Genomic DNA, 19,182 nt, shown 5'->3' on the forward strand with positions numbered 1-19,182 from the left:
TGTGGAAGGGGAGAGACCTGCAGAGAAACGATCTTGAAGAAACTCCAGAACTGAAGCCACCGGGCAGTTAACTGGATCTAACTCATGCTCTCTACACCAAGTGGAAAAAACATTCCACTTGAGGCCATATAATCTCCTAGTAGATGGAGCCCTGGAGCTAAGTATAGTCTCAACCACCCGGCTGATAGACCAGCATCTAGGTACTGAACCCCCTCAGTGGCCAGACCCACAGTTTCCACAGCTCTGGACGAGGGTGGAAAATTGTGCCCTCCGCCTGAGACAACAGATCCCTCCTCAGAGGAATCTGCCACGGCGGAGCTATCAGGAGTGAAATTATGTCGGAAAACCATACTCGGGCTGGCCACAACGGGGCTACCAGAAGAAGACTGATGCCCTCCTGACGGACCCTTTCCAGGACTCCCGGGAGCAGAGCGATCGGGGGAAAAGCATACAGGCGTAGCCTCGGCCAGGCCTGTACCATAGCATCCAACCCCAGTGGGGCTGGATGCGTAAGGGAAAACCAAAGTGGACAATGAGACGTCTCTCGAGACGCAAACAGATCCACTTCCATCGGTCCAAACCTCTCCCATATCAACTTCACCACCTCTGGGTGAAGTCTCCATTCCCCGGGCCTCAGCCCCTGCCTCGACAGGATGTCTGCTCCCTGATTCTGAACCCCCGGAACGTACATTGCCCTGATAGACAATAGTTTCTCTTGGGACCAAAGGATAATCTGTTGCGCCAATCTGGATAGAGGGTGCGACCTGAGTCCCCCTTGTCGGTTCAGATAAGCTACCACTGATGTATTGTCCGATCGTATCAGGACATGGTAACCCTTGATGTCTGGGAGGAAGCTCCTCAGAGCTCTGAACACAGCCAACATCTCCAGGCAATTTATATGCCAAGAATGATGATGGTCCTGCCACAGACCCCTGGCAAAGCGGCCGTCCATGACCGCGCCCCAGCCAGTGAGGGAGGCATCTGTCGAAACGGTTTTCCGGCGACAAGACGCTCCTAACACTGGCCCTTGGGACAGGAACCAAGGTTTCTTCCAAATTACCAGAGAACGAAGGCATCTGCGCGTTACTCTGATCATGCGGAATGGATTCCCCTTGGGGGAAAATCCCTTGGCTTTCAGCCACCACTGAAGGGGCCTCATGTGTAGAAGGCCCAAAGGTATAATGTTGGATGCCGCTGCCATGAGGCCCAGCAATCTTTGAAATTGCTTTACAGTAATGGCCTGGCCTAGCCTTATCCTGGACACCATTGCCAGAATGGACTCGATACGCGCAGGAGACATCTGTGCCCGCATCGTAACCGAATTCCACACCACGCCCAGAAACGTTGTGCTCTGGGATGGTTCCAACACACTTTTCTTCGTGTTGAGCCTCAACCCCAAGCTCTGAATGTGGCCAAGGACATATCTCGATGCCGAACCGCCATTTCTCGAGACTGGGCCGAAATGAGCCAGTCGTCGATATAATTGAGTATGCGGATGCCCTGAAGTCTCAATGGAGCTAGTGCTGCATCCATGCATTTGGTGAACGTGCGGGGAGAGAGTGCTAGGCCGAACGGAAGAACCCGATATTGGTAAGCTTCGCCCCCGAAAGCGAACCTCAGGAACCTCCTGTGACATGGAAGGATGGAGACATGAAAATACGCGTCTTTTAGATCTATCGTGACAAACCAGTCCTCGGATCTGATTTGATTCACGATGATGGGAATAGTAAGCATTTTGAACCTGAACCTCCTCAGAGAACGGTTCAAATGTCTTAGATCTAAAATTGGCCTTAGTCCTCCATCCTTTTTTGGAACTATAAAGTACCGGCTGTAAAACCCGGACTCCCTGTCTGAAGGAGGAACACGTTCTATGGGCTCCTTTAACAGCAGATATTGCACTTCTTGTTCCATCACCTGAGCCTGCTCCGGAACCACTGTAGTCTGCACCACCCCAGAGAATTTGGGGGGGGCGGTGCCCGAACTGCAGTCTGTATCCTAATTTTATTATACGCAGGACCCATGCAGATATGTTGGGAAGATGACACCATGCCTCTACGAAATCTACTAAGGGAACCAGCCTCTCGAGGCTGGCCTCGGGTGTTATCCAAGCACGGTTCTCGACCTCCTGAAGCGAAAGATCGGCAGGATTTAGTCGATACGGTCCTTGTGACCTCAATTGATGCTCGTTTTCTATTTTTTGACACGAACGACACGGTGTGCGTTCGCTGGAAATTGATGCGGCCCGAAGCGTCAGAGACGGCAGGAAACTCACATCGATTTCCCGAGGGCTCCGCTGCGAGAACAACCTCGGTTGCTCTGCAGCGGGGGGGGGGAAGCCCTCAGAGGTCCTACTATCCCAGCTAGGACCTCTTTCCCGAAGCCCTCCTAGCCTGAAGGACGTCTCTCAAATCGCCCTTCTGGCCGGAGGACTTCAGCTGAGAACGCTTCCTCTGTTGCGAAGGAGGGGCTCTAGAGGCAACGCTCTCTTTTTGTTCCTGGCGATATGAGGAGCTGGATGACGGCTGGGGCTGCTCTCTTTGCCCCACCCTACTCGACTTAGGCTTAGATCGACGGGGGAGGAACTGCTGAAACACCGCAGATTGTTTCTTCGTCTCCTGAAACCTGTCGACAACAGCCGCAACTGCGTTGCCGAACAGGCCAGAAGACGAGAGCGGCGCATCAAGGAGAAACGATTTATCTTTCTCCTTGATACCTGATCAATTCAGCCACAGATGTCTCTCCGTGGCTACCATAGCTGCCATAGAACGGCCGATAGCGCGGGCCGTCTCTTTAGTAGCACGGAGAGACAAATCTGTGGCTTTACGAAGTTAAGCGATATCTTCGGGTGTTGGTCCCTCCCCCTCATCCAAGTCTTTCAGGAGGTCGGCCTGGTATGCCTGCAAAATAGCCATCGAATGCAGGCATGAACCAGCGCGACCTGCCGCCATATAAGCCCTTCCAACCAATGCAGAAGTATCTCTGCATGGTTTACTGGGCAGCGCCGGGGTTTTAAGGGAAGATGCCGCTTTAGGAGAGATATATCCAGCGAGTGCCTCCTCCACTTTTGGCATCTTCCCATAACCCATATCTCTTGCCCCTAAGACATTACTATAATCAACCACTGCTGGATTATAGACACGGGACGAATGGGGTTTTTCCCACGATCTCGAAATTTCTTTGTGGAGATCGGGAAAAAATGGTAAACCCCGGCGCTGAGGCTGTGATCTGTGCTGCAGGAAACACTCATCTAATTTACTTTTTATTTGCGTTCCCTGCTCATCTTGTGGCCAACTAATATTGAGTCTGGCCACAGCACGAGTCACAACCTCAATCAGCTCCTCATACGCATGACCATGAACCGGCGAGCTTAGTTCACGGTCATCCGCCTCGATGCTGAGCACATCCACTTCCTCAGAAGCAGAGAGCTCCAGCATCGGGCCCTGATCATGGGCAGAAGAAGCCGCAACGCGGGCTTCTGCACCACAAACAGGGACCTCAGGATCATCAGATGAAGAATGAGAAAGTGCCGCTTCAGAGAGCGCTTGCTGAAGAGCGAAAGCTAATGTGTATGTGTGCCAGCGTCACTTTTATGCATCCGGTTATGCCGTCACATGTTACGTCATGACGCAACACCAATCAGGATTGGATTAGTTTCATTCATACTTCAGAGGCGCACGCTAAGGGAGCGTCCCCAAAGAGTCGTTTTCAACGACGCAGTGCGAGTTCCCTCGAAAGGGAACTGATTAGTTCAAACTAGTAATTAGATGAAATAGTTATTTTATTTTAGTCTTTTGTTATTATTATTTTAGTTATTGTTTTATTTTTTGCACATTTGTGCAGATTGAATCAACTTTAATAAAAACAAAAAACAAAACATAACTGCTTATTTTCTAAATCAGAGGTTGAAGTCTTCATGGTTGGACCCAATGTCACCTTAGATAAAATCCCTCGACTTGACACAACAAATTCTTCTGTGGACATCGATCTCATTGGGATCGCCAAGAACAACAATGAAACAAGTATGTGAGATGTGTTTTAATACAACATTTTTAATAAAACATTTTTAGAAGATGTATCACTAAACCACGTTTAACTAAAGGTTTTAATGTGTTGAATACAAGTTCCTTCTGTTTCTGTCACACAGGATCAGCTGCTGTGGCTTTCATGAGTTATAACACAATGGAGAATCTACTGAAGCCAGACTTCTTCAACGCATCAAATGGCACGATTAACACCATGATGTCCACTGTGATCTCAGCTACTCTTCCCAAAACCACCAACACTAATCTCACCAAAACAGTCAACTTCACCCTCAAACACATCAGAGTGAGAGACTGAAATGTGTTTTTGTCAAACCTGAGAACTGATGAACATCTGAAAACATCTAATATTCAGTGTTATACTATTTTCTGCATGTTCTTTCTTCTTTTTGCAGGAGTTTGAGCCCGGCAGTCCACTGTCCTGTGTGTACTGGAACATCAGCGAGTGGATTGTAGATGGCTGTTCTGTTTTAAAGACCAACAGCAGCTACACTGTGTGTTCCTGTGATCATCTGTCCACATTCGCTCTCATCATGCAAACCAACCGCCCATCAGAGGTACGAGAACATTTATAGTGAGCACTGAAGAACAGCACAGATTTGGCACTCATGTACTCTGACATGTTTCCTCAGAGCGACTCAAAGCTGGACGTGTTGAATTTGGTGTGTGTGATCGTGGGGCTGGTGTTCTTCAGTTTGGCCCTGTTGACCTTTGCCCTTTGTCAGTGGAGTCCTGGAGTGAATAATGTGGCTCGAATCAACCTCTGCGTGAGTCTTCTGTTGGCTCACCTTCTGTTCCTGCTCACACAACAGTTCCTGAGACTCATACGCCGTCATCAGGTGAGAATGATGAAGGAGCCCTACAGCTCAGCACAGTCTCACTGAGAATCATCATAACCGTCTCTCATGATCTCCAGGTGTTGTGTGCCGTGATATCAGGTGTGCTGCACTTCCTCTTTTTCTCCGGCTTTGTGTGGATGTTCATTGAAGCTGTGCTGCTCTTCATCTGTGTGAAGAACCTATCACAGATCAGCTCCAAAAGGAGGGGGGTGCTTAGCAGTGGATTCCTGTGTGTGATTGGATATACGGTTGCTCTGGTTGTGGTGGCTGTGTCTGCTGGGGTGGATCCTAAAGGCTACGGAAGTGAAAAGTGAGTTTAGTTTGAGAGACTCAGAGATCAACACCTTCATCCTTCATGTTTGTTCATTTAATTATTTTTCTTCCTCTAAACAGGTGCTGGATTAAAATGGATAAAGGCTTTAACTGGAGTTTTCAGGGACCTGTTTGCGTCATACTAGCAGTAAGCACATTTCTCATCATGACTTTGTATTAAAAGGAAAAGTGATTAAAGATTAATTCCTGTTGTTTCTCTTACTGTGCAGTTAAACATGATTCTCTTCATCTACATCATCATCAGTCTGACCTCCACCTTGAAAAATCTGAACGCTGAAGTTTCACATATGAAACGAACCAAGTAACAAACAATATGATTTGAACACTCCATGAAATGTGTATATATATTGTTATATGCTGCATATTTCTAGACACATTTAACCTTATTTTGATTATTCTCAGGTTAGGTAAAGTCAAATGTGTCCTAAATCATAAGCATCTGAATTTTCATACTCACAATCCATAGGTCAGAAGACTTCTTCATGGTCTGTTCAGCTCACTTTTGTAGAAATCAAAGAGTTTTGGCAGGCGAGAGTAGCAAAAGAGTTTCTTATCTTAGTTTCAATTAAATATATAGTTTTATTATCTACAGGTTAATTAGTTTACATAATATTGTTTGTGTTTTTTTTTTTTTTTTTTTAATACTAAATACAGTATATATATTATTATTATATATTATATTAAATTTAATTATGTTCTACTGTAGCACTTTGAGATTTGGTGTCAAATGCAGCCATATCACCCTGTAGCCCAAGACTGGTTGCCCACTGAAGCTAAGCAGGGCTGAGCCTGGTTAGTACCTGGATGGGAGACCTCCTGGGAAAACTAGGTTGCTGCTGGAAGAGGTGTTAGCGAGGCCAGCAGGGGGTGCTCACCCTGTGGTCTGTGTGGGTCCTAATGCCCCAGTATAGTGACGGGGAAACTATACTGCCAAAAAGAGCACCGTCCTTCGGATGAGACGTAAAACCGAGGTCCTGACTCTCTGTGGTCATTAAAAATCCCAGGATGTCCTTCGAAAAAGAGTAGGGGTGTAACCCCGGCATCCTGGCCAAATCTGCCCCTTGGCCTCTGTCCATCATGGCCGCCTAATCATCCTCATATACTGATTGGCTTCATCACTGTCTCCTCTCCACCAGTAAGCTGGTGTGTGGTGGGCGTTCTGGCGCAATATGGCTGCCGTCGCATCATCCAAGTGGATGCTGCACATTGGTGGTGGTTGAGGAGATTCCCCCCTTCCATATGTAAAGCGCTTTGAGGTCTCAGAAAAAGCGCTATATAAATGTAACGAATTATTATTATTAAATGTAAAGTGCTTTACAAATAAAATGTATTATTATTATTATTATTATTACATATAAAGTACTAATATAAAAAACAAGACAAAACAACATCAAGAGTAAACCGTTTACAAGCGTTGTAACACCGGAGAGGCCATTAAGAATCAGCGTCTGCCTTCATCTTCTCCTTTCAGCCTTTTATAGACCATCTGATTTCTTGAGGTCGTCATCTTTGGAAATCCCCTCATAAATGATCAGTCTCTTACAGACAATTTATCCAATCCTAAGTCTTGAGGTGTCATGAGTTCTGGGAATTCATTTCAGACCTGTCTTTGTAAAGCCTTTCGCCTCTTAGTCTTCCTTCTTCAGACTTTTCTTCTTTGTTGCATTCTGCGCTTCGTCCGCAACACATCTGACGGTAATGCTTGCATTTATCTTCTTTCTTTAGCAAAGCTCTTTCTTATACATGTTTTGTTCCTCTCTGTGCTTTTTACTTAATGCTTAAAACATTAAGTGTGGTATGTTTTTCTTTATAAATCACTTTCTTAAAAAATATATTTTACAATAACAATTGCAGAGTTTTTCTTCATAAACCACTTTCTTAATAAACAAGTTTCAAGTGTGGTTGATTACAATACAGAAGTGTTCTACAGACAAAAGGCATACTTATAACAGGACAATTGCAGATTTTCCACAACAATATAATCAATAAATATATATTAACTCTCCATCTTTCTCTGCAGGAATATGATATTTAAAACACTGGCTCAGTTTGTGATTCTTGGTTGCTCCTGGATTCTGGGTTTCTGGAAGGAGCTGGAGATCCCCTTCCTGATCTTGAACTCCCAGCAGGGAACCTTCATGTTTCTGGTCTATTGTGTCCTCAATGATCAGGTCAGACATCAGTACAGACAGTCTATCAGAAAATCATCTCTCACCTACTTTATATTAAAGGGTTAGTTCCCAAAAATGAAAATTAGCCCATGATTTACTCGCCCTCAAGTCATCCTAGGTGTATATGACATTCTTCTTTCAGACGAATACAATCAGAGATATATTTAAAAATGTCCTGGCTCTTCCTAGCTTTATAATGGCAGTGAATGGCCGTATCTGTTGATAATCCATCCATGATAAAAGTGATCCACACTGCTCTGGGGGGTTAACTGTACGTACACACCGCCGCCGTCTTGAGCTGCAAAGAAGCTCTGGCCACCCTGTCAGGGATGCTTGTCAAAAAGTACGGGGAAGCTTGTTGACGCTTTGGCCGCTCTGACGTAGCAGAAATCTATGTTCGATCATGGGAGGAGAGAAGTGTCACACCATGAAATGTAAACAGAAAAAACAAGGAATACATTGACGCGCTCGTGTTGTTTGAAGACGGTGAAGGTGAGCGCGTGCGGCCGGGGCTCTCTCTCTCTCTCTCTGCTCGTTCTTATATATGCCCTGTCAAGCGCGCCCTGTTAAACTGACAGGACTTAAAAACACAGGCAAACTTTCACTCTATGATGGTTAAACTGTGCAATTAATCCGCGAATCACATGTGTCAAGGGCCGGGGAGCAGCTGGCCCGTACGGTTAATGAATCACGGATAAACTACAATAGCCTACCTATTCTTGACATCGCAAACAACGTCATATCATAAATGATAGGAAACCCAGCAACGGCGATGATCAGCTTCTCCATTTTCTTGGAACTAATGTTTTTGTAGGAACGAAAGTTTACATCGTATGTTTCTCCGGAATGGATGTTTCTCGGTATGTTTCTTGCGAAGGATCTCTATATTCTGATTGGTTGCTGGCGTTTTGCCGCTGCTTGCCGCTGAACCGCGTCATAGCTCATTACCATAAAGTGTGTGTGAGAAAAATATATCGACTAAAACAATTAGCTTCCGGCAGACGGCCGTACGCAAGTCGACTTGCACCAAAAGAGTAACCAGTGACGCATGTATGATGTAGATGTAGGAGTGGCGTAAGCTTTGACGCCTCTCGCGGTTCAAACAAACAGGGCTGGGCAACAAACTCAAGCTCCTCTCATATTTTCTCTCAAAAAATTGTCTTTTTAAACTAATTTGTGACTGGTGTTTTGTTTTGCTCTATCTCCGTGGTCGTCATTACGTTGTGCGTCAGGTCAAGGGTCACTCTTTCACCGAAACGGCCATTCACTGCCATTATAAAGCTTGGAAGAGCCAGGACGTTTTTTAATATAACTCTGATTGTATTCGTCTGAAAGAAGAATGTCATATACACCTAGGATGACTTAAGGGTGAGTAAATCATGGGCTAATTTTCATTTTGGGGTGAACTAACCCTTTAACCCTTTAGAACCGGCTGTGTCATCGCCGACACACACCAGCAAGCTGTATTCATTTGACCGTAACTCTTCAACCGTTTGCACTATCAAAACCATTCAAATTGTCCCTGACAGTAGACAACATTCGCTTTTTGGCAATATACGGCTTATTACGTTATTTCATGCTTTCCGTCTGCAAATGACAGCAGCGCGGGAAGGAGGATTTGAACATAGAGATACGAAGCGCGGCAGGTTAGAGTGTTTTGGATTGCATAAAATAATAAAAGAAATGAAGTAACGGATGGCCGTTACTCTTTCATGTATCTAAGCATGTAGTGCGTGTATGTGTATGAATGCGTGCATTTGTATGTGTGCTTGTATGAAAAATGTGTCCTAAATGAAAACTGTGCCACCCAATGTCACAAAAAAGATTTGTATATATGTATTATAGTTCATTTTTCAACTTTAAAGTGTTAGTTTCTTTTTTCTAAATAAAAATCAGTAAATTTATTCTCCGTTTTTTTTTTTTTTTTTTTTTTTGCCTATTTAAATTCTATTTACAAACTCACCACACACAATAATGGTCAATAACTTTAATTTGTTAAAAGCTAATCTTTTTTTGAAAAAGATGACACCTTGCACATTAAGATAGCACATTGTTTTAGAATTGTACAGTCAAAAAAATCCAAATATGTGAAAAACACCTATTTCTAAATCTCTAATAGGTTCTAAAGGGTTAAGTTCATATTTCATTTCTCATCTTCTAAAATTATATTCTTGAAAAATAACCTGGACATGGTCTGTGTTTTTGTTTTTTTTAACCAGAGTTTAAAACTATTTCTCTTCTCATTCTTGTCCAGGTCAGGCAGCAGTACAGGAAGTTCTTCAGATGTCCATCAAGAAACAGTGAAGACATAAGCATCCATATGCAGCAAAGGAAGTGCCATTCTTATGAAAGTGATTCTGTCGTGACCATCTCAGTTACAAATTTAACTAGTTAACCTGCTATATATTTACAGCGGTCAATGCACTTATGTGAATCTATACATTTCTTTAAGTGCAACATTTCTTTGGTAGAGGAACTACCATGATTTTTAGAGGCTTGTATACTGGGTTACACTTTTATTACGCTAAAAAAAAAGATAAAGCAATTGTTTTTCAGCTTAAAGTGTTTTATTAAAGCAGTGTGATATCTGTAACATTCCAAATCTTATTTTCTTTTAAACAATCTATTCAAAACTCAAAACATATTCATAACTCATAATCTCACAATCCAAAAAGATCCCACAGAATTTGTGAATAAACAAATTTAGTTTCACAATTAAAAACAATAACATAAATTACCTGTAATAAAACAGAAAAAGGTTCCATATGATTTTGCATAAGAAATGAACCACAATATCAGTAGTTTGAATCATTTATTTTAAATAAATCTAGTATTTGTTACAAATTTGTCCTCTATCTGACTTTGAGCTTTTGAGTTTCTCACCATATAACTTCTGCATCAAGTGTTGTTTCACATACTTAGAGGAGAGAGGATCCAAGCATCACTTTGAGCCACCACTATACTGGAAATGACTGGCATCACTAAATGGTCACATTAGACCGTATTAGCAGAAAAAGTACAGGCTGCTTTCACAGAAAGACTTCCCTGAGGTGTCCAAAGGATCAGGCTGCTGATAAGAAACTATATTATTGTAGCCCCGCAACATCACAACATGCTCTTACTGTCCATCTTTGGAATAAGTAAACTTAGATGTGTTAGATGTGTGTAGTTGACAACAAAACGCTGGCCAAGAGTTCGCAGCTGGAGACTTTCTGTTGGACTTGACTCAAAGGAAACTAAAATGGGGGAAAACTAAAAATTTAGGAAGCGAAAAATGCACATGACAAACACATAAACCAGTCTAGTCCAGCAATGTTTTTGGTTCAGATAGTCTCTCATTGGCAGTACATTACAGAATAACAGTTCGACAATTTCAGCAGCCCCTCATATTCATCCTTTAAATACTATGAAACCAAAAATTCCCAATGCCAATGTCTCCAGCATTGCAGTATACACGGCTCAAGAAGCCGGCAAAACATTTACAATAGTGTCCTTGGCACTCTGGCTTAATCTTTCGGGAAACTTGACCTCATACTCGACAATCAAGTCCCCACGACGATCTGGGGATTTCGGAAGAGGAAGACCCTCCCCGGTGACACGCCGTTTCATCCTGGGACGGACAATGTCTTGAGTTGTTAAGTTAACCGTGCTATTATCCAGTGTTGGAACGTTAACTGTGCAACCACAAAGTGCCTGAGAAAGTAGAGAAGAACAGGATTAGATTTGTAAGCAAACTCTTAAAATAGGAGCCCATCTTACCTCTTTGAGTGTAATTTTTGCAGAATAAATAATGTCCCTAACGTCTCTTCTGTACACTGGATGTGGCTTATCCTTCACCACAAACACCACATCTGCCGGGATATTTGATGGCCCCTGGGTTGGGGTCAGTTGCAACATCTGGCTTCTTCCATTTAAATAAATACTGTGAACGTCATGTCATATGTAATCATCTTTAAATGGTATGGGTAATTAGCAGACAGATGCAAGTTTAATATATACAAATTTGGTTGGTCTAGTCCCAATAGTCTCTGAGTAACTGAGAGAAAAAAAAGTCTCCCCTACATATATGACATACAAATATGAGTGAATGTGTGCAAATTTGAGAAATAAAATATTTGCAAAGAGTTTAAAATCGAAACTGTAATAGACCTGAAACATTTTTTTTTTTTTTCAGAAATTAATTTTAAGTCCTTTAATAATAATAATACCAATAACACTCCCCTCCCACAAAAAATTCAACATCGACATGTTCCTTTATTGCTATACATTTCCATATTGCCGTCAGAACTGGTATAAATAAAGCACAGAAAGCGTTAACCTTAAATTCTTGACATATTTGCAGACAATACTAAACGAAATTACATACAAAAACTAATAAACAAAACATAAATGTATGGGGGGGGGGTATTCATCTTCACACTTCACCGACAAAACTTATGGATAACTTTACAATCTTCCTGGGGCTTTCAGACAGCAGGCTTCGCAAGCCGCAGCACATATCTCTCTCTCTGATCTCATGCAGCGTCCCCATAACAACAAACTATAATTTCCACATGGAACAAAAAATAAGTTCCCTCCTTTTTACACAAAGTTTTTAACAAAAAGAAATAAACATGAAATTATTATTAATTGGGCATGAGACATTATTTATTTCAATTTTGTGTTGTCACGATACCAAAATTATTGTTTCGATACCGATACCAAGTCAAGAATTGCAATTTCGATACTTTTTCGATACTTTTCCTGAAAAGGGAGAAACACTCTCAAATATCATTGCTGTGCTTTATTTTAAAACCGGGACAACATTCTAATCATAAAACACACCAATAAATGAACATATGAACAGCAGATATATTAAACATTTGAACAAAATATGAAACATAAAAATATAAAAAAATAAATTAGAGCAATGACATTCAAGGTAAAAAAATAATAAATTTAGCAGCATTATCTCAGTTATCATAAGAAACATAAGAGTTACCGGTAATAACTTTATCTTGATTATGAACTTTGCATAAAAATATGAACAGCGATTATATTAAGAAAAACTTTTTAACTTCAGACTTCAGTTTTCTGCAAACAACGCATATTTTGCCTTTTCTAGCAGCCATTTTATTAATCGTACATCGGCTTTACTCTTTACGTTTTTGGAGTGTTGCTTCAACCTAAGAAACGTCATAACACACAGGTAAGAACTCTGTATAGTTGTATTGCAAATTAGTAGCAGCTTACGCTCGTGCAATTGAGGAACGATCGTGATTTTGTACAAAAAATTATAATAAAATACAGTCAAACAAACCCCTAGAGTATTAAAATCACTACATATAATTGTTTAGAAGGTTATAGTGTGCGTTATTTGTTTTCTCTTTAACTTCCTTCAGCTCTTTTCATGTTTGGGGGGTCGGATTGTACAAATTATGAAATATTCGATATCCCAATTTTGCATATCGTCCAGAAAACAATTTGGATATTATCGTCTAAACGATATATCGCCCACCTCTACCTGGCAGTGAACCCTGACAACCGGCCGGTCATCGCGGCAGCCCCGTCAGTGCAGACACCCACACAAAACTTCCATTCCAGTCTGCCTGAAATGTATTCGTTAATACTTGGAATATTTTGGACCCGGTGGTTGTGCTTGGAAGTGAAAGACAACAGAGCAACTCTTCCTGCACCTCATCTTGATGCACATAAACTAACATGATCGCCTCATTTTCCACGCCAGTCGATTCGTCCACTTGAATTGCTCCTCTGTTTTGTCCTTGAGAGTTGGGTGTTTGGTGGTTAAGTGCTTCTGAAGTTTTGACGGCTTCATTGCTTCATTTCTCCACAAACAACACACAATGGATTTGGCACCACGGAATTGCCTATTGCTGTAAATTCATACTTAATATAGGCTGCATCATATTTACAATTGAAGCTTGACTTTTCCTTTTTCCGCTATTTTTGGGGTCATCGCCCTTTCTTTTGCTGGAATAGTCCGCGATTAAATGGGCCATGATGGAAGTTTGCTGGGTCCCGGTCAGATAACAATTATGTTCAGAACCAATGAGACGCTAAGCAATCGCAAGGCGCTCAAAGAAACACATTTTAATCTATTTATTGTTTATGTTTTGGATTAAATAACATGACATGTCATAGCACTTTAAAAAAAAAAAAAAAACATTTTAAAAAACATTATTATTAGTAAAAAATACTAACGGGCCCACATACCGGTTGGCAGACATCCCAACCTGCAACAAGTCATTTCAGGGAGGGAAACTTGTTGAACTCACCTCAACATGTATTTTACAATCATTTGTAAAAATGAAGTCACTGTTTCAAACTGTACAGCGTGCAAGACTGTCATTACGTTTTACTCTTATAAGACAGGGTTACACTTTCTTCTAGTCTGACGTAAAATGTGTCTTACTGTGCGTTCACACCACCGCCGGCGAGAGCGTCAAAGTAGCCGGAAGTCATTCATTTTCAATGCGAGTCGGCGGCGAGGGCGGCTCGGCGCTTCTTGGGTGGCAAGAGCGGTGAGAAGAGTTGAAGTCAGGTCAATTGAAGATTGAATAGTTGAAGGCGGTTCGGCGGCAGCCAATCGGAATGTAGAAGTCCTCCGCTTGAGAGGATTCCAGAGAACGCAGTCAAGTAATTCGATTTACGTCAGAGCATCTTTCTACGGCGTCGTACTCTGCCATGGTGCTCCTATTTCTAGTTACACTGAACTGATTAATTCGGTTCTGGAGAAGAGATAAAAGCCCGCCCACACTGACAATTGATTGGTTGATTTACCAAAACAGGCCAATCAGGATGCTCTCTATCTTACATGCGCTTCATGAGGCACACACGCACACTAGAACACACGCAAGGTCTCTCGCTCCCTCTCCCTCTCTGCCGTGCGCTCGCTACACATTTGGAGCACAGTCTCTGTCTCGCATGCGTGCTCTTGCTCACTCGCTCTAGATTCCGGGAGATTTTAACAGGGAGCCGCTATCAATATGCGGGAGACTTGGGATGTCTGGGAATCACTGTAAGCGATGTACGAAGAACGGACTCCTGCTGGACTCTTGATCCTCAGAGCTTTTCTAAACATGAGAATCCATCAGTAAGTGTCAGAACCTGCAGCTCTTCTCAATATAATCAATAAAACTATCTTCAGTATAGTGTGATTGTTTTATGTATCTTGTGAAAGGGTTTATAATGTTGTTGATGAACTTCAGTCAGTCTTTCTTCATCTTATTGTTTGTTCAGATCAACAGGAAGATCCTGCAGTGAGAGGCGGAGCACAAATGAACCAATCCTGAGCTCTGTGGGCGGAGCCACTGATGATTGACAGGGATCATCAGAGATGAGTCACTAAAATAGATTTATTTCTGTATAGTTAAAGGTGCTCTAAGCGATGTCATGCGTTTTTTAGGCCAAAACATTTTTTTGTCACATAAAGCAAAGAGCATTTTCCTCACTATCCGCTAGCTGGCTATCCCCTGAACACACGCGGTCTCTGTAGACACCACAGGCTCCACAAACGGCAACAAAAACAAACTGGGCTCACCCGCACCACGAAACACAACAAACAGTGTTCCAGCCAATAACCGACAAGAAGTATTTGAGGGTGGGTTAGTGCGTGTACACATGAAGGGGGTGTGAAGGAGAGACAAGCATGAAGAGGGAAGTTTGAATTATGGCCGACACACGACCAAAGAGACGACGTTCCAATGAACAAATTGCAAACAAGGATAAGGAACGCGCGAAGTACCGAATTTACATCGGAAAAGCCTTCGAAAGGTGGCGAGAACTCCGCCGGCAGAAGGGACTCCAGTCCGACATTGAGGTTGCTCTGTTTTTGCAGAACAGGTAAATCCATTTTTCTTTCTAAATGGACGTTCATGTTCGCCAAACCAACACAAGGATGTAATTAGCTAGAACTATGCAGTCAGCGTTAACTTTGGTGAATACAACATATATGTTTCTAGCAGCTAGCAATCAATCTCTATTGTAAATGATCAAGCAAATTCAAAGTAGGGCGACAATTTGTGTGAATGATTGTTTTCACCCACTGTTTGTTATGAATATGAATGTTCATTTATAGGCTGTTGACAACTTTGACTAAATTTGTTTACGACGCCGCCGTTGTTTATGCTCAATGGGAAACGCAAAGCTAATGTTATCTTGCTATTATTGGGTCCTTGTATGGGAGCTATAGTTATTTTGTGCACTCATAATACAGAGATTGATGGAAACGCAACAAGTGTCTGTCGTTGTTTTAATATTTTTATGTTCCCCTTTTCAGTGGGAGACTACACAGTCACGTATATAGTTCTGCAGTCAGACACATCTCGTCTCATATGTGCTCGTTCAATCCCTCAAACTGCCACCAGAGGTCACCATCTCCTGCGACTGACATCAACCTTGATGAGCCTCACCTGTAAATCACTATCATTCATCTTCATTCATCCTCACAATTATACATCTTCAAATTACAGAAAAAGATTATCATTTCTCTTTAAGTAGGTTTAGTTCAGTAATGTTGTTCTCTTGTTGAGGGAGGGACAGTGATGTTTCTGTCGCTGGTCATTAATAAACAGTGTTAACCACACAAAGTCCTTCACTGTAAAGCTAAAAGTGCATGTGTTAAAATAGTCCGTCATTTGGTTGCTGTTGATCTGATGAGCTTCAACACGGTAAGACAAACACACTCTTACTTAAATTAAACTGATGATTATTGCTCATATAACATATGTGTCTTTAAATGAGAAATGTTAAGAATAGGGTGATTTACATATACTTGTTTAAATGATGAATATATTAAAGCGAGTATTCATTAGGGACTGTTCGTTTTTTATTTAAGGGGCTACCGGAGGAGTTTTGAGATCTATAGTCAAAATAGACTTTTAGAGGGGGGGGGGGGAGGGGGAGAGGGGGGAGAGAGGGAGAGAGGGGGTAAAGGTTTCATTGGCGTTCTGTTCTGACATGATGCACTTTTTCTTAGCGTGTACGCCCCGAAGCGCGCACTGTCAAACAGCGCCAAACTGAACTTATGTAGGGTCCGACCCATCTGCTAGCGATGGAAAAAAAATACGCAAAACAAGCCACTTTGAAACGTTGCTGTTTTCATGAATATTGAAATATTGATTAAAAAAAATTGGATGACCCTCCCCTCAACAAAGAATAAAAACACATGACCCTCCCCTATTTTCCTCCGGTGGTCCATTCCATAAATACCGAACGGTCCCTTTCTCCATTGTTTTTGCCTGAAATTATTACATTTTTTCAATTAATACATTTTTAGCTAACTGTGATTTTGTATGTACATTTCTGAAATGCATAACTTAGACAGTTTCCTCTGATAACAGATCACTCTAAATTGTAATGTGGACTTGTGTATTTTCTGTAAAGCTGATTTGAAACGATGTGTATTGTGAAAAGCGCTATACAAATAAATGTGAATTGAATTGAATGCTGTATTATAGATATATGTTATGCTGATGTGGGTCAGAATGGCTCCTCCTCTTCCTCTGATCTTCTTTCTGCTCATGATTCACGGTGAGTCTCTCTTACATTCACATTAGAAACACTCTGGGGCCAGTTGTTCAAAAAGTTTAATCTGGATCAGAATGATCTGGATTTGGAAATCCCATATTTTGCTATCCAGGATCAGGTAATCCATCTTACTTTTGTGCCGGTTTTTCAAAGCAAAATTGGATTGAATCACCCTGATCTGGATGTAAACTTTTTCCGATTACCAAATCTGGATTACTGGTGCTCTACAGAAGCCCCAAAGGGACATGGTCATGTAAAAAATCTGAGATGAAAAAAAAAAAAAAAAGTTTACTTTACAGTAGGCTACCGAAAGGCTTAATTCAGTATGTAGCCTAATGTCTACTTCTAATGTATTACTTTAACAGTTAAGCTAATCAAAAGCAAAATAAAAATATGAGTGTGTGTGTGTATATTACATGATACAAATGTTGTATTTTGACCAATTTGAAAGTTTTACTACATTTTCTTCCTGGAATCCACCTTGAAATCCTACCCCCTGTTGGGATCAGGATAATCCTGTTTTTTTGGATCAAAGTTATCCAAATCCTACTGACAAGTTTTGAACAACACAAACTGAAGGTTTGATCCAGATTAAAACTAGGACTGGATTCCGTGATCTAATCTGATTTCGGATTCCTTCTTTCCCTTTTGAACAACCCATTTTCAAGATTTGATCCAATCCGATAACCAAAATCCGATCAGGTTAGCTTTGAACAACTGGCCCTGGATGTTTTATTTAAGGCCTCATGAGCGGCTGATCTGCACTTTCTTCTGTCCTGTTCTCACATATTTCTCTCTGAAACAGGAAGTTTGTGTTGAACTTGTCAAACGCTCCTTTTAGAAATGTCCAATAGTCTTTTGCTACTTGCTAGTCAGTGTCACATGGTTTAGGGGGAGGGACTTTCTCAAAGTTCAGAGCATTTGATTGGACAAAAGTCACTGTAGCAGCAGATCATGAATATGTTTGGCTCATGTTCTCAGAAGTGAATGTGTACATGTTAAATATGTATCATGTCAAAGGAGTTCAATAGCATAAATGAGCTCTGAGCTGATAGATAAGAACTAAAAGCCACAAAACTAATATTTTGATGTCATTGGGTTTTTAGTAAATCAACTTTGATTATTTTTGTCTTATTTGTCATATATTTCCTTATTTGAGAGTGCATCATGTTGTTTGTGGCTGATTTCTTGGTTCTCTCTTCACTCCTCTGTCTCTGTACGTTTACTTCTGCTTTTCTGAGTTCTCACACTGAGACCATTTATTCACATTTATCACTCCATAGCTTCTGAGAAGATGAGCTTATATTTCCTGTGATGAGTCAATGTTTCCAATAGTAATACAGTATTGTCATGGTCCAGTGTAACTGATAAAACAATATTTTAATAAGTACACTCTAATAAGAGTTGTGTTAAAAATGGCACATGTAGTGTGTGTGCTCAGGCACAACACATGTGCTTTATAAACACACAATTATAGCAGCCAGAAAAAATGTTTATATTGAAAAGTCAAGGGTCAAGAGCACAACTAAAGCAAACGCTAACAACCATCATGGTGACTTTAAAATGCAAAATAAAATTTCTTTAAATCGGAAATTAAATAAAGTAAATCTGGTTAGTTTAAGTGAAGCTGGTAATAAGTGTACGGCCATGCATTTCACTTTTTTGTCTGGCAAAATGACATCAGCAGAGGTCAAATCTTGACATCAAATTGACATCGACACTTTGACGTCAGTATGACTTTCATTTTTGACCAATTTCGTGACGTAATTTTGACATCAATGTGATGTCATATTGATGTTAAATTGACATCAAATGCCCACTCTGTATCTCGGAGTGTCTTTTAGAGTCTTCTGAGATCTTGGGTAGATCCTCTAGGAAAGGAGATTGTTCCCTCTTTTCCTGCTCAAGTTCACTTCTGTAAAGGGACTGATAAAACCGCATTGTTACCTCACGCATCTGTCTGGGATTAGATAACAAAGTCCCATCCTCAGAATGCAGAGCATGGATTAAATGTTTTTGCCCATTTTTCTTCTCATGACTAAAGAAATATTTGGAAGGTGCATCCATCTGATCAATATTACAACTAATGCTCCTTGTGCTCTATGCTCTAACAGCTCTTTAAGTTCAGCTTTTTTTCTTTTAAAGGGTTTCCCTTAAATTACTATCACTTGAGGTCTGAGACAACTTTTGTAAATCCATCAATTTGTTTCAAGCATTTCTAAAGAATGATTCAATTCTTTTGTGACATTTTGAGTATATTGTTGCTTAAAT

The 19,182-nt window shown here is 41.3% G+C and overlaps 1 protein-coding gene and 1 pseudogene across 3 annotated transcripts in view; one reads left to right on the plus strand and one right to left on the minus strand.

Moving 5' to 3' along the window:
• The window catches only part of LOC311286292 (adhesion G protein-coupled receptor E3-like), a 36,420-nt gene extending 26,076 nt beyond the window's left edge, over window positions 1-10,344 (plus strand). For both annotated transcript variants that reach the window (XM_084402426.1, XM_084402427.1), the window contains 9 exons: window positions 3,900-4,019; window positions 4,145-4,326; window positions 4,436-4,597; window positions 4,673-4,879; window positions 4,957-5,189; window positions 5,273-5,339; window positions 5,422-5,513; window positions 7,233-7,383; window positions 9,638-10,344. In XM_084402426.1, the coding sequence (XP_084258552.1) occupies window positions 3,900-4,019; window positions 4,145-4,326; window positions 4,436-4,597; window positions 4,673-4,879; window positions 4,957-5,189; window positions 5,273-5,339; window positions 5,422-5,513; window positions 7,233-7,383; window positions 9,638-9,778 (1,355 nt within the window). In that variant the 3' untranslated portion in view covers window positions 9,779-10,344. The remainder of the gene's footprint in view (window positions 1-3,899; window positions 4,020-4,144; window positions 4,327-4,435; window positions 4,598-4,672; window positions 4,880-4,956; window positions 5,190-5,272; window positions 5,340-5,421; window positions 5,514-7,232; window positions 7,384-9,637) is intronic.
• A 19-nt stretch (window positions 10,345-10,363) lies between these two features.
• The window catches only part of LOC311279748 (dnaJ homolog subfamily B member 1-like), an 86,477-nt pseudogene continuing 77,658 nt past the window's right edge, over window positions 10,364-19,182 (minus strand). Inside the window, exon 2 of the transcript in view lies at window positions 10,364-11,076. The product of the transcript in view is annotated as a dnaJ homolog subfamily B member 1-like (transcript). The remainder of the gene's footprint in view (window positions 11,077-19,182) is intronic.

This window comes from Rutilus rutilus (genome assembly GCF_951802725.1).
Source record: "Rutilus rutilus genome assembly, chromosome: 2".
NCBI classification, from domain to species: domain Eukaryota; kingdom Metazoa; phylum Chordata; class Actinopteri; order Cypriniformes; family Leuciscidae; genus Rutilus; species Rutilus rutilus.